Source organism: Bombus vancouverensis, chromosome 5, assembly GCF_051014615.1.
Source record: "Bombus vancouverensis nearcticus chromosome 5, iyBomVanc1_principal, whole genome shotgun sequence".
NCBI classification, from domain to species: domain Eukaryota; kingdom Metazoa; phylum Arthropoda; class Insecta; order Hymenoptera; family Apidae; genus Bombus; species Bombus vancouverensis.
In genome coordinates this window covers 18,127,285-18,143,480 of record NC_134915.1, presented here as the reverse complement: position 1 = coordinate 18,143,480, position 16,196 = coordinate 18,127,285, and the positions used below count along the sequence as shown (strand labels likewise).

At 43.6% G+C, this 16,196-nt stretch overlaps 1 protein-coding gene, 1 long non-coding RNA gene and 1 other non-coding gene across 4 annotated transcripts in view; 1 reads left to right on the top strand and 2 right to left on the bottom strand.

Annotated features, from left to right (window-relative positions):
- LOC143302671 (uncharacterized) overlaps positions 1-16,196 on the bottom strand; it is a 211,579-nt gene that overhangs the window by 194,003 nt on the left and 1,380 nt on the right. The gene's annotated exons all lie outside the window — the stretch shown is intronic.
- Positions 782-853, bottom strand: TRNAP-CGG (transfer RNA proline (anticodon CGG)). The gene has a single exon. It is a non-coding gene; the product is annotated as a tRNA-Pro (tRNA).
- LOC117158519 (knirps-related protein) lies at positions 3,933-15,660 on the top strand. 2 transcript variants are annotated; one of them, XM_076618562.1, is made up of 4 exons: positions 3,933-4,354; positions 4,486-4,715; positions 9,437-9,514; positions 13,168-15,660. In XM_076618562.1, the coding sequence occupies exons 3-4, from the start codon at positions 9,437-9,439 to the stop codon at positions 14,362-14,364; spliced, it is 1,275 nt and encodes a 424-aa protein (XP_076474677.1). In that variant the 5' UTR covers positions 3,933-4,354; positions 4,486-4,715; the 3' UTR covers positions 14,365-15,660. The 2 variants fall into 2 exon arrangements, with proteins under 2 accessions (XP_076474677.1, XP_033193386.1); XM_033337495.2 differs by having other exon boundaries at positions 3,933-4,715.

Here is a 16,196-nt window from a genome sequence, read left to right as displayed (position 1 = left end):
GAAAATGACTTGCGAATTTGATTAAATAAAATTGATGCATTCGCTCATTTACAAGAGTAATTTCGCAACAATCATTGGCGACTCTCGACTTTGATGCATTAATTTCTGAGAAAAATCGATGTAATTGCATTGGAAAGCATTGTCAAGACCAATATATACTAAGATTAAAATATTACGAAAGTAGGTAAAAGTTATAAAAGGCTTTATAAAAATACTCGTATATTATTCCTAAAGAAACGCTTATTCAATTTTGCTTTGATACGAAGATTAATCGACGAACCTTCCGAAAAATTCCAACGAATATTCCAAGGGAGCAGACTCGATTCCGATCCACGATTCAGGTGAATGAAACTCGCAGTAAAATCATCCGATGCGTTGTACGAGTCTTGTCTATCTTTCGACAATTATTTCAATAATAAGCGAGCCACGGTAACGATTGTACCAAACGAGTGCGCGATTTCACGTGACGGCATTTCAGTTAACAACAAAATAACAAACACGAGTATTAATGCTTTGATCAAGTAAAATCATCGGTAACCTTTACTAAGGACATAGATATAAACAGACATATTTAATTATTACTCATGCACGAAAAGGACTGACGAAGAAAAAACCATCAACGTTAGGGGAAAACACAAACCGTTAGATCTAACACGCGACATTCGGGGACACGCGACTATAGCGCGCGAGCTACGCACGTTCAATGGAGTTTGAAATCGCGCTGTGTGAAAGTGTTGCGCACACGCGTTCGTAAAAAGTAAAAGTAAAGAAATTCCATCGTGGGCTCGTCCGGGATTTGAACCCGGGACCTCTCGCACCCGAAGCGAAAATCATACCCCTAGACCAACGAGCCAACTTATTAGTCTCTTTGTTAACCATATATAAAAACCACCAATTAACATGTATAATAATTCTTATCGCGATCGACTGATTATAATAATTTACTGCACGCGCGCATTCTTCCCGTCCGAGCAACCTGACACGTGTAAAACAAGCGATCGATTACACAGATAAATTTCTTCCATCTTCCAAGAACATAATTATCACGAGACAATTGATCGATTAAGAAATTTAAAGGCGAGAAAAATAATCGTACGCTGAAACGACAACGAACAATCGATACACGTTCCTCTGGTTTGTTCCCCCAGTTGATTCCATCTAGATTGGTCAACGGTTTAGTTTTTGCCATGACCCGTTCAAAGTTCCACGCTGTCCTGAGCGGATTGTCCAGCGGATGAAAAAAAAAAACGTTAATTAGCTCGTTCGAATGGGAGCCGGGGATGCGAGATCCTCGGAGTTTGTGCGCGTGGCGCCACCTGTGGTGGAAACGTTGCATTCGCGATTAGCATTGCGTGTTGTCTTCGACCTGGCAATTGCCCTGCCAGCAAGAAGATACTCCTCCGTTTCGATCTATCGCAACAAAGTTGCGGAAAGGTCAGAAAGTGCGTGATTGCTTTTCATCGCTGCAACGTAATTAGGGTCGCGTCAGAGTTGTCGAGCTAGAAACTCGAAGTATTTTTTGCTACGCCAACTATGAACCGCCTGCGTTTAATACTCGTTGATACGGTCGAGTATTTTACCGAGAGGAATCGTCTCCAGGTAACGACGAAACTTTTTAATAGTTTTATACGGGGGTTATAAAGGTGTTCCCGTTTTAATGATCGCAATACTTGGTCCCCCGTGAGAAAGTCCAAGTTCCCCGTTGCCAAGTATACAGAACAAAGAAGCGACAGAAAATTTCTAGTGCGCAAAAATGACCGGCTAAAAAGGTAAAAATATAAAATGTTTCTAACATTTTTTACTATTGTATTGGCTATTATCTAACGGTCGTGGGTTATTTCTTTCGACCCACGGACGGCAGTTCGAACTCGTAAAAAGTTATAGAACGACCGTTCCGACAGACCCATCGTAAAAAAAAAAAAAAATGACAGAAATGAGAAAAAAAATTTCTGTCACAATTTTTACAACTGTATACATTTACAGTGCCGCGGAATGACACACTCATTCCGAAGGACATCGAGGTTGATTAGGCGATTCCATAAAAATATCATCCCTCTTCCGTAAAAAATACACGCGCGTTTATGGTACAGTTCGTTCAGATAGAGTTTTGCTTGCGACGTAATGACCATGGTAACAGTATGGCAAACGGCCGTGGAATACCTTTGTTTCTATAAATCCTACTAATGTATCGTAAAACGAAGGTCGAAGATCGAGCTTAGGGCTAAAAAAACTCGTTTACGAAAAAGGTAGCAACGCTAGGTGATTAAATATTTATCTAGTACAAAAATAGATTTACAAACCATTTAAATACTTCCTCAAATATTAAGACAGACTCGTCCTGATTATTATCTTCATAAGCTTCGTTAATGACGTTGTTGCTCTTTGATGTGCAATGTATAGTTGGTTAGCGCGATGACGACGCTAACCTACGACAGTCCCCGTGAAAATTATTATTTTCGAAATATGTTTTTTTTTTTTGTCTAGATTACGTCAGCGCGCGTGATTTCGTGGAATTAAAAGTGGAAGAAATGAAAGGCGACGAGGAATGCGCGATGCGAGCTTGACACGACTACGAGGGATTTCTTTTAAACTAATTAACTAAAGCGACGACCAATTGCGAACTATGGGTAATTTTACATCAGTAAGTATCGTAGAGCGCAAAAATAAAGAGTGAAAAAAGAAGGGAGCAAGTAAAGTAAGAGAAGTAAAGAAAGACTTTACCACGGTAGACGTACAGGTGCAAAGTTAACACGCGATTAAACACGTTGTAATTAATTAATTCATCACCTCTAAAATGTTACTCTTCGCTTTTTTATTTGTTTTTTTTTTCTTTTTTTGCTTTACCAGCAATCTTGGTAAATGAATACAAATGATTTGCCAATGAGTAAAAACCTGTCGAATATGATTTTGATTCTACCTTGAGATTCTAAATAATTTTATATAATTGATCGTTCAAATTTTCGTCCATACTTCCGTCCATATTGCATAGGATAAAGTAAAATTATATTTATTGAAAGCTCAATGAAAAATCGGACGTTTGTCGTCGATGGTCGGCAATATTTATCAATATTACCGATGATCATTACGATTAAGAAACTTCTAGATTCTAGACGAGGTAGTCGACCAATTTAATTCTTCAGCGACTCGCACATAATGTTTATCATCATCGGTAGTATTCGTCGAGATTGGTCAACATTCCAACAAACAAACTACGATCACATACCTAAGGCAACGAATCAAAGCACCAAAAATTCAGTTCATTGACAAAATTTCCACGCTGATACACTTATTGCTATTCCTCGCCAGAAACTTTATCCCATCTTTATCGGAGATATGAATTTCTGATTCCTTTTGTTGAAACGTGTCGACTCAAAAAAGCCCACGATCACGTTACTAATCGAAGGTTGCTGCAATAAGCTCCTATAGGTTGCTGCTATAAATTCATGATCGACTAACATCTACAATAAGGAATTTACGCGCTTTACGCGTACAAAATCTACTACATCTTCGCTTGCTATAACGAAGGGTTTGACGACGACGCAATGCGTGTCAATAATAAATCAGGTAGGTAAATTTGCTAAATTCGTATTCAGCCAAACTGAGTTTATTCGAGTGCGCCCTACCATGCATTTATGGCAGTGACGAAAAAAGTGTTCGGGAACAGAGGATCGTTATCGGTACTGTCAACTCCGGTGTGCAAACTGGATGCGAAGCAGGTACGCGTCACAAGTCCGGCGGTTCTCCGAGAGGATAGGAGGTCCGAGCAAAGGAGGAGAAAGAGAAGATCGAAGAGAGGGTAGAGCAGCGAAGCCCCTCCCTTGGATCTCCTTCCCGTCGGCCAAGAGAATCCCTCCGGTCGACCAGCAGGACCCCCCACCAAAGATACGAGAGGACCCGCGACCCACCTGTGCCTCGGATGGACCCTGCACGCTTCTCCGCTGAACCGACGCACAGTGTGCCCATAAGGCCCATTCGAGGTATACTTACGAGAGCGCACGAGCCTCATCCAGCGGACGAACGAACGAACGAACGATCGAGCGGCCGACCGATCGAGCGGCCGTCCGATCGAGCGAACGAAGTGGGACCGTAGAAAATAATTGGAGGTGGGGGCTGATTCAAGAATCGACGTGGACACCCTCGCCATCCAAAGTCATTCACCTAACGGTCATCGCCGCGTCAAGAATCTTCTTCTTGTTCTTCTTCTTCTGCTGTCATGTCTTCCGTTAGTCGATTTGATCAAGGGGATACCCGGACGTGTCGTTAAATAATCAGTCGAAAGAAGAGCAAACTCGAAGACGGTTGACCCGGTTTTTGTTTGGAGAATAATTCGAAAGGATCAAAGTGTTGTTTCGAGGTACGACGTGAACTGTTGTCGCGGGCCTTTAAATTCTATTTCGGCCTTGCGAATTCATGTGATCGAACTGTTACGGGAAAGATTACAACTGGTAAGTCGTACAGTGAAATCGTCTTTGGTGTCTTCCGTAGGAGGAGAGAGTGAGTTTACAAGTGAACTGGATTTATCTATCGGATGATTCCCGATAAGTTCGTGATACCCGACGCTCCAAGTGATTGCGTAGAAATGATCGTCAGTGTCGCGGATCTGTTAAACATCGTGATGACAAAGTGTCATGATGAACGCTATATCGTAATTAAGTAAAGGATCATCCTTCGAAGATGTCGTTGATGAATCTCGCGTAATCGTTTCCGTCTTCAAGGTACGTGATCACGTTGATTTACGAAAGGTGATCGGTTAAAACTGGGAGAAGCGATTCCCGAATCTGACAACTAGCAATTACAGGTTTCCTCATCGCGTTTAATTCGAATGGTATCGCGCTGTCGCTGTAAGTTAATAACAACGATCTTACGTTCGCTGGGTATTTTCCTCCACGTTATTTCGCGATACATTCGTCGCGTTTAGAAACGAATCGCCCGGTGTGCCTACAAGTTGAGAGGGAAAACCGAAGGACGATCTTCATTTCGTAATTCGAGCGCGTGCTGACGACCGATTCTTTCGTCTTCGATCGTGACACGATACAAAAAGCGCCATTTATCGACTAGATTTTAACGATAGAAAACGTGTCCGACATGAGAATTCGTTGTCGATAAGGTTAACTCGACTGAAAGCCTTGAGGTATCGTGATTAGGCTAATTATTCGATTCATTAGATACTCTGCGAGGAGATCGTATCGTCGTAAGTTTAATTATTTAACGATACCGAGGAGGAACTATTCTCACCGCGTGTCACTCAAGATAAGATTCCATGTGAAACCTAGTTTTCACATCTATCGTTTGGAAATATACCGTAACGAGATTATATTATATAGTTAGATGAAATCGTAGAGATCTAGATGCGATACACACGGAAAAGAGACAGAGAGTCGTATTACATGCATCGTGTCGCGTTTCTGCTCGAGCATATTCGACCGTCATACAATAGCGCATGTACAGCGCATTGCGCGATAGTTTGATACGAATCTGTACGAACTGGCCTATCGAAGAGCGATAGAATAATAGCATCGGAAACAAACGGTCCACGTTGCATCGTTCGAAGGCCGATCGCCGGAGCACGCGTTGCGGAACGCCGTTTCGTTTCGAAAGACCGGAAGTCGCTCTCTGCAAACTAGATCGCGATGCTTCGCGAGGATGAGGTCGAAAGACGCCGCACGTGTGACGTGAATGAACCTGTTTGACGATCCGTCGATCGTTGCTAGATCTCGAACTTTTTCCTTTACGTAAAGTATTTAGAAAAATATATAAAATATTCAAAGTACAGTAGCTACGAAAAGTATTTGCGCACGATTGTATCTGTTGTAGCATTCATACGTACATTTATTTATTCGCTTCAGGTATATTACACTTCGTATCAAGAGTAATGAAACGGAAACGATTAACTCCACCTTTTGTCAAGTTATCGATTTCGTTATATCGATACACGGTCAATAAGCGATTTAAAAGGAAATCACTTACTCACATAAGTCATAGGTAAGTAATATCAAATTTTAGAACGAATTGAAAGGATAGTATGTTCCAAACAGATAACGAATTCCGTTTCAGATAAAAAAATTTGATCGAAATTAAAAAACAGAAAAATGTTTAAATCGCAGGGTTTGACGACAATTACTATCGCTTTTTATTATACATGGTCCTCCATAATTATAGTTCCTAGCGGTAGAACAATTACCTGCTTGTATCTACCTTGGCCCTCTAATCAGCAACCTTCGCTCGAGTATTTAGGAAATCGAAGATTAACCGTCTTTCACTAATAAAAAGACGACTAACGGTCTGCAGCACACAAAACACTTCTTTTTCTCTTTTACGATCTGAAAGCTTAAAAATCCAAAAACATAAAATCCTCGAACATCATAGGCTGGAAGCTTTAAAGAAGATTTGGCAAGTTAAATGATTGTAGGATCGTAAAGCACTGGAGAAGTAATTCAGTACAAAAGCGTGTTTGAAAACGGAACTAAACTCATTTCCGTAAGCGTGCGTCGTGGGAAAAAGGAAAATTCTACAGTCGTGCTTAGACGACGTGCCGCGACGAAAGTAACGAGGCGTCGGTCATTTAAAATAGTTCCGCTAAAACAGCCGTGCGCCGACTTTCACGCGCATGTAAATGAAGAAAAAATCCAGCGATTCCGAAGAAACCTCTCCTCGCGATCGATTGGTCAGCACACGGCGTCGTCGTTTAATTAATGCGCGAAGTGGCGTTGATGGTAACTGGTGGCTTTCAGCAAAATCTTCTGTCAGCCTCCATGTGTATTCGCGCGCGCGCGCGCGCGTTTGTGTGTTTGTGTGTGCCAGACACAAAGCGGAAGAGCGTCGTGGTAAGTGTTTTTATCGAGAAGGTCAGCTCTAGAAAGGAGGACAATCACCGAGCGGCACCGTAGGAACTCCGATTGATCCCTTTAAACGTTTGAACGGTGCCGGTTGCACCTTCTCGTTCCGTCCACTCTCTGTGTCTTTCCGTAGAATCGAACGATGATCGGCGTCACTATCGGCGATAGAGTAGATCGCGCTGAAAGCTAGGAACTGCGGCACTCGTTACGATTCTCACGGCTTCGATCGACTAGCTGGACGATTGCACCCGCGAGATCTCGACGACGAACGTTGTTACCGTTTCAAGACTTACCGTCGAAGGTGGTCGGATGGAAACCGAACGGCACGTCTGTTCGTTAATTATCGATCGAATAATCTTTTCGTATAAGTTACGCGTTTCAATAACGACCGAGGTAAACTTTCTCTCCCTTTGTAATTCACTTTTTCCTTGGAACAATGGACGGACGCTTTCCGTTATCAATCTCCGAGCGATCAAGCGAATCTTCAACGTTTACTTGAAATAATTATCGTTCGAACATGTATATTGTAGGACCATTAGCGGCAGAGGGTACGGCAATTTCGTTAAGTAACTTCTAAACAGGATCTATCGACGCAAATGCGAGGCCGGCTTAATTAATCAACAGTTTTATTGTGCCCACGGAGAAACCGTAATTAAAAGTCATTTGTTAGGGGAACGTTAAATCATCTATCATTCTTTTCGCGTCTCGTATTCTATTAAGCTCATAAGAGCGGGTATCTCCGCACGATGTATCCGTTGCGACACGCGAGCGCAACAATATGGCTTAAACTCTTAAACATTGGCAACTCGCATCGAGCGCTCGGGAATGCAGGCACCCCCTGAATGGCTCACCGGATGCACACCTGCAATCAGTGCAGGTTGCGATAGCTCGGGCGCATCGTCGAACGTTCCTCGACTCTGAGGATCGATCGATCTAGTACGGAACATCAATCGGTAAGTAATAGTACAGAACGAGGATGTTTGAGCCGAGCCCGATATAATCAAAGGAGATACCTCCCTCTCTTAAAATATCAACAAGGCCTTCGGGCTACGTTTAACGAGAATACGACGTCGTTTAAAATCAATTAACCAACCATCCGTTACTCTCTATTTATCTCGTTCTCTATCTTCGACGTTTCGTCCTGGTATTGCCGTGTTCGATCGATTTCGCGAGGGCAATCGTCGAGGTCCAGCAAACAAACCGCGATCATTGCTTCACGTGGATACGCCAGTTTTTCCGCTAGATTCGAAAATGCTCTGTAGCAATACTGTTAGCACTAAGCCGTGAAAAGATCGTTCGCTCCTTTCTTTCTCTTTCGCTCTTCTGCATTCTTCGAGTAGAAAACGATCGTTTCGGACGTATTCGCCAGCTATTATAGCCAGTTTATACGATAATAGGTGTAGTAGATAGATCCAGCGTTTATGAAAGTTGCGGGCGACGAGGAAGAGGCGAGAAAGAATAGGCGAGGAAGAACAGGGGAGGAAGACGACGAAGTGCAACAGGCGACGAAGGCGAAGAGAAGGTTGGACGCGCGCGGTTAGTGTCTAAACAGAAAAGAATCGAACGCGGAATTAAAAGTATGCGTAGGCACGTCGAGGCATCGAGCGTCCGCGAATGAGAAGTGTCAACGACTGTGGGGTGTAGGTCAGGAAAGAGAGACTCCGTTGATCAAACAATCGATGTCTCTTCCATTAGCTGGGATTTACTTTCCCATTTAGCGACAGTCTGTCATGTATGAAAGTCGCCGCAGGTGACACCGACTCCAGGTACCCTCGGGCTACGTATGTGGGTCACTACTATTGTCCTATATTCCCTCTTCGTTGTAATTCACGCGGTGCGGAGGCGGCGGCGAGTAAAAAGGACGACAACTGCGAGAAGTAAAAAAGAGAGGAAGCGTATCGGGATTCGCGTAAACGCGGTTGTCGACGAGCGACGAAAACTCGATCGGTAGAACGAGCGGAGAATGCGCGTTACCATGGAGAAAATTTTCGAAGCGTGATGTCACTTCAAGCATTATGCAAATGGTTAGACGATCTACGGGCGCAAAGAAGACGAAGTAAGGAATAGAGGCGGCGAGGTGTGAAAACGAGACCGCGGCGATCTGTTTTCTGGACGAGCGACTAAAGAAGGCGAAAGGAACTAGCCAGACTAAAGAGAGACCATCGCGAAAGAATAGAAAGAAAGAGGGAGAAAGAGTGAGAGAGAAAAAAAAGCAAGTGCAGGAGGGTTTTCCGCTCGTTGAACGTAACACGCACCGCTTTGCACGATCCAGCGATTCGCGCGTACCGCGCAAACCGGCGAATTGCGCAACGAGCTTCTTCTCTTTCCCAATCGTGCGATCGGTTGTGGGCACACGATAAGGCTTGCATTGTGATTTTGTCGAACGTTTGAAATATACGCGAGTGCATTACGCGACATCGATTTTGTTTTCCCCGCGGTTTCGACATTTACCGTGACGGAAACCTGTAATCGTCGGAAGAATTACGAATTACCTAGAGGGACAAAGCTTCGTTGCATCGATAGATGTGAAAACAACGAGCACGTCCTGTTCGAATAAAACGGGGCAACTTCAAAAGAACGTTATATTCTTTGTGTTGCAGATGAATCAACAGTGCAAGGTGTGCGGAGAACCCGCGGCAGGCTTCCACTTTGGCGCGTTCACCTGCGAGGGCTGCAAGGTAAGCCGGCTATGGATCATTTCAACGATACGATATGGGTTTCGTGGAAGTTCGAACGGTCGAGATAGCGATCAAATTGAAACGGCAGAGTGATATTTCGTATCGATTCCGGGATAATTGAAAGGCACTATCGTCTTGTAATTCGGTTGTAACAGGCTCCGTTCTTCATAGTTTCGTCCAACTATTTCGAACGTATCGATCTGAACGAAATCGTGAGAGAGATCGCGAAAGAAAAACGGTGGAACGCAGATTCCAGACATTTTCCAGCAGGTTTCTTTTTTCCTCTGCTTCTTTTCTGCGCGTTGTTGGCGGCGATCTTTTCCACAATTTCGCAAAACTGAGAAACGTTGATCGCTTTCACGAGCCGCTTCGTGGCCGAGGTTAAACGTTTGACTAGGCATGCGTGTCAACCAAGCCCCCCACCCCCGCCCCAAAAGTAACAGCTACCATGTTTGGTGAACCGCTCGGCGATCGCTCTGTAAGGAGAACCAAAATTTCTAGCTTCAAAGGGACGTTCAAGGAACATCAATCGACCGTTCGACTGATTTCTCCTGATTAAAATGATCTACGCTATTCTAAGCGATTATTTATGCGACGATTCGTTTATACATATTTTAAAATAAATCTACATAAAGATTCGTTCGAACGAACTCTAATAACACGTGGCTATACACATATATCCTATAACCAATCACGGTTATTTAAAAGTCAATTTAATAGCTTTAAAATAATAATCAGTGAAAGATGGGCCGAAAATTACACAATTGTATATTCTAGAAAGAGTAGGTCATTCGAATCTTCTTGACATCGTAAGTGTAATATAAATAGAAATATATATACGACGATCGATTCTTCGATCACAAATCGGACCTACGAAATCTCTCGAAGAAAAATGAATAGCCGTACGGTCGATTCGTACTATACCGCGAGTCGAGCGTAAAAGCAAACGATGCCGAGTAGAATAGTAGGAAGGTGGAAGAGGGGAGAGCTGACATGCTACGGTGGGCCTGAAAACGAAAATAACGAAACGAAACAATGTCGAGCTGACGTAATCGTGAACTAGGGCGGAAACAATTGTGGCAGACAAGTGCGAAGCGCCGGAAGCACCGCCTCGAAGCCGCTCCGCGATCCGAGCGAATTGACGAAACGCGCGTGCACGTGCTCGCGCGGCCACAATGTCTCCCGTTACCGTAGATTTGTCCCACGATCGGGATGCATATCGTTCACGGTGAAAACTCGAAGAGCGCGACTCGCCACGGTCCTTGAATTCGTATTACGAATCGATATATAGTCTATGTAGCGAAACAGCGAGCGATTCGCGGTTTATCAGGTCTTCCAAAAGAAAGAAGTATGGAAGCAGTGAAAACGGTACAACGGTTCGTTATCGTCGTCCATTGAGAACGAATTTCGATCTCTGTCGTTCCTCTCCTTCTTTTTCTTCTTCTTCTCTTTTTCCACGGCGTGAGTCAGAGATACGTTTCTTAGGCCACGAAAGTTCAGCCGTGGCGTAATTAGCCGGTCTATTTATCGGGCGGTTTTCGAAAGGAAACCGTAACACAATCCAACTGTGGAAGGTTTTGACGATGAAAAGGCGCGAGCCGGCACTTTGAAGTTTCAAACTGCTGTCCCGTTTGCATAACACGAGGCGCGCGCCACAAGGGGGGCAGGTAATAACGGTAGCATTTTCTCGATTGTGTCATCGCTTCTGAACTGTCGCGCATAGTCCCCTGATCTCCTTGTTTCCTCGTCACGAACGAACTTTACATCCTTAGAACGAGAAAAATTTGAACGATAACGATGACAATGACGATTACTGGGATGACGCTACAGATGGACGAACGACGAGAAAGACACAGTTACATATAGTTACATGTAGCACAGGCCACGATATAGGAAAATTGTAAAATTAATCCAGCAGAAAATCACAAATGCGACTTGATCTTACTGCGATCCCGAATTTTTATGTTTCAATATTGTTCTTACCGCGACGAACAAAAAGACTATTGCTTTGACTTCAGAAAACGCTTAATCCAAGTTTCCAAGTATCCGTGTTTCTTGCTACACCGAGAAGGGATTAAAGGATCAAAGGATTTCGGGGAATAACAAAAGAGCGAAATCAGTCGATGCCGCCGATAACACTATAACTTACGACCTCGTAGCATAGTTCTTTTTATATTATACCTAGTATGATATATTATACTAAAAAGTAAACGTCAAAGTCAAGTGGAACACGGTGGCGGATCGTGGGTCTCGGCAATGCGCGCATCGGGATCACTGGGACGCAGGAAGAGCTCGTTTTCAGAACAAACGAACCAGAAACGATTAATAATATAGCGTGCGTACGAGCAGAAAAAGCGAAAGTGGATGTCGCGTACACGCTGAGACCTGCGTCTCCTTAAAGACTGATCATTAACTAAGAAGGGCGAAATTTTCTATCAGGTTAGACAGGAAATCGTAGGTGTTTCGGGGCGCAATACTTGGGACTGGGCTTCAAATGGATACGTTCGATGTCTGTCATAACGAACGAGGTCTTAAATTGCACGCGTTTCGTAAGACAAAACTTTGCCATTAGCTTTTCGCTATCTGCCGTGGTTGCTCGCTCGATGCAGGCGCGTTCGAACTATTAGCTTATTCGTTATCGTATTTATAAGTAGCCGGCTTTATTCTAACATACAAAATCATTATACGTTTTCACAACTGAGGTTTCAAGCTTCGTTTAAAAAAGAATATTTTTCAACCTGTCAAGCAGTTTCTGTTTGTTGTCGCATCGAAATTGGCTTTTCTCATTACCGTAAAAATAAAAATGCTGTACAAATAAGAAAAAGATCGTACGCCGTGTATGGAGAGAACGTGTTGACTAAACGCCAGTGTCAGAATTGGTTTTCGAAATTTCTTTCCTGTAATTTTGATCTGAAAACTGCTCCACGTTCTGCAAGGCCGGTTGAGGCTGACGAACACCAAATAAATGCATTGGTGGACGCAAATCGTCGCATAACAACGCGAGATATTGCTGGCAAGTTGAATTTACATAACCGAATAAAACCAATTTTTTTCCATAAAAAAAGAAGAGAACCCTCTTGCATTTCCATACAAAGAACGAAACTATTTTACGAACAACCATAACTCGCCGTGTAGTGAATTCCATTCGAATCGAAGGTATTTCTCGACTCGATGCAATCGAGTGGAAGTAGAACGCATCGATGTGTCGAAGAGGCGCGCGAGTAGATCGAAAAGAAGCAGGGAGAATATGTGTAAACGAAAGGAGACCGTTTCGTGACGCCGACACGGAAAGGCAACGGTGTCGGAATCGTGGAATTGCACCATTTGGGCAATTAGCACGAGCACAGTAGGCCGCACGCGCCTACACCGGCTGGTTCTCCGCGATACAACATGAATGAGACAACGAGAGCACACTGTTACCATCTAACAATTTTGCAGTACTCATTATGAGCGTGACAATGCCGTTGCAGCCGCGGCGGATCTCCCAGCGAATCTTTGACCTCTGAATTTGCATTTAAAGAGCATTCTAGATTTTGTCTCCCTTTGTAGTCCTCAGCTGAAGCTTGATTCCTTTTGTCGGCGTAATTAACACGAATAAAATTATCATGCTGCGTTATTGTCGTATTAGCAACAACGAAATATTTCTGTTTCAGTCATTCTTCGGAAGATCCTACAACAATCTAAGCAGTATTACCGAATGCAAAAACGGTGGAGAATGTGTTATAAATAAAAAGAATCGAACAGCCTGCAAGGCTTGTCGTCTAAGGAAATGTTTACTCGTGGGCATGTCAAAATCTGGTTCGCGATACGGCCGCAGATCAAACTGGTTCAAAATTCATTGTCTGCTACAGGAACAACAACAACAACAACAACAGCAACAACAACAGCAACACTATCAACAGAATCTTCCTAACCAACCATTGACGCAACAACGAAAACCTATGAGCCCGCCCATTGGAATTCATCCAGCCCAACGAAAGGACGATGTCCTGATGCTAAGTTTGGACGACTACAAGAACTCGACATCCCCCAGTATTAGTTCTCCGGAATCGCACAACAGCGACAGTTCCGTGGAACTATCCGAAAGAAGAGCAGCCTTCTCGGGTCACCCAGGCTTTAGACCGTTGCATTCACACCTGCAACCCTCCGTAGCCGATCTGTCAGCGCTCAGCAAAGAAATGATGAGTTTACCCCTCGGGTTTCATCTCGGTGGAATGTCTCTGATTCCACCCGCGTTTCTACCACCGCCGAGTCTCACCATGTTCTCACCCTATCATTTATACGCAACGTCACACGGAGCTTCTCACCCCTTGGTACCAAATCATTCTTCGAATCTACTACAACACTCACCCATCGTTGAAGACATGACCAGTCCAATCAGTCCCTCTACGACTGCTACCACTACCACGACCATTAGCATCGATAATAAACACTCGTGTGCAAATAATAATAATAATAACAACAACAACAACAACAACAACAATGATAGATATGCGCATAACAATAACGTTCAGACGTCGAGACAGAGTACCTCGCCGAGCGAAGAAACTGGAGAGACGTATACCAAGAGAGTCTATCTGGACGCAGTGTTGAAGAGTCAACGAACACACGCGGAAGGTTCTCCGATAGTGAAGGAACATTCGGAAAGTGGTTCGCCACTATGCAGTCCAGGATCGGAAACGGACCTTCCACCTCAAGATAACCCTATGGACCTATCTATGAAAAGGACGGCCACACGAATTAATGATGCAACAGAAGAAGACGAGATTGACATGGAGAGCGTGAGCGATCGAGACAGTCCCCCCTTAAAGAAGAAATCAGCGCCCATAGATCTAACGACGAGAACCTAGAATTGAAATATCGTTTGTTCGTTCAACGACAGACGGAATAATTCGTCTCGAGCGTCGAAATAAGTTAATAAAAAACCGGCTGCCAAATATGGCGTGTGATATCGTAATAAATTACATTTTTCTCCCCCCCCCCCATAACTGACTATCTGGACGTTCCAACGCATGTTCAATAATGGAGCGAGTTTGCCAGAACCGCACAGTATCTTTAATTGCGCTCTCTGACGAAGTAGGAATTATCGGATCAGGCTCTGATTGCGAGATACGCATGGAGACAAATCATTCGCGCCGAATAGTTGAACGCAATCCCGCATAAATATCCACGGAGACTGGAAGAACGAAGGATTAACGTCTCAATTCCGGGTAATCACGGCAAGGATCGCGAGTCACCGATCGATGGCTGGTTGTGTAATAACCAATCGACTTTAACGAGAGTCCTCCGCTTTAATTAACGAGCGCGCGCGCTCGTGCGGCAATCACATGGGGTAGACAAAGACGAGAGACAAGGGAGTCAGGATGGAGAAAAGAGAAAGAAGAGAAGAGCCCGAGAACCTGGCACTGACGCATTTGCAGAAGCAGGAGAGCAACGACGGAGTGCAACCGTAGTGCATCGGTTGATAAACACGTCAAACTGCAGGGTGCACGTGTTCGGAACGTGCGTTACAAACCGCCGTACACGTGTAGAACGTTGCCAACCGTTTTATCTTACAAGCGTTCGACGCCTGCCAATGTAAACGCCTCCGTCGCTGCCGCTCTACCGCCCCTTCTCTGATTTTGTCCCGCACCTATTTACACATCCTTGCGCCTGAGGAATCTCCACCGATATGAGAATTGTAATCACGACAGGCCTTGCTCGATTTTGTTCATGGCGATTCCAGAACATTTCGGTGAAATTCCTCAGTGCCCTACCATTATTGCAGGATCGGGCTCTCGCTGAAACAACGTGGACGATACTTTTACGATCTTCGTTGTCCAAGCATAGCTTGCTCGAACACAGATTTGCTTTTAGTAAGACATTAGATCGTGCACGATTTACGCCACGTCGCGCGAAATGGAGCTCTTTAATTCCTTTGAGATGCTTGTGTTGGGTCGGTCCTCTAGGGAAATTTTCACAGACCTGACTGTGACAATATTTTGAAACAACGAACAATACTGTATATTTGAGGACAATCCAATATTTCAACGAAAGTAGTAAAAGCGTAGATAATCGTATATAAGAGGTGTGTAAATATGAATGTAATAAAAACGAATGCATTCGCATTAAATACACTTCGTTAAGCACGAACGGTGCAACGAAAAGATATTGTCAATAGTTTTCTATCCTTACCGCTAATTATAAAAATAGTCAACAAATGGCCAGTATTTCCTTTAATGGTTAATATCCTTGATCATATTGCGATACTGAACACATGCAATTTTCCCTACTTGACTTACTAACCTTACCAGAACCGGCCAAATGAGACCGGTTTCAAAGTTTAATTTAAAATTGTATTTACATTCATTGTTATTTCTTGTTTTTCAATTTCTGTTAATATAAGAATTTACATAAAGTTAGATGAACAGAAGACCGAAACCGGTCTCATTTGACTGGGCCTGGTAAGGTTAGTTTAAATGATACTTATGTCGTTATCACAGGCACGCTATGATTCCATTTGTATCGAAATATTTCAGGTAGCAAATAAACAGAGAACGGAGGTGTAAATAATAGTTAGGTAACTAGGACTTGCGTGAACGGGACCCGGGCCAGTAGGTACTTACTTGTATATAGCTAGTAGATATTAGCGACTAATCGATCAATTACAATGCTCGAAATAATTAGAGAAATATGATTAGGA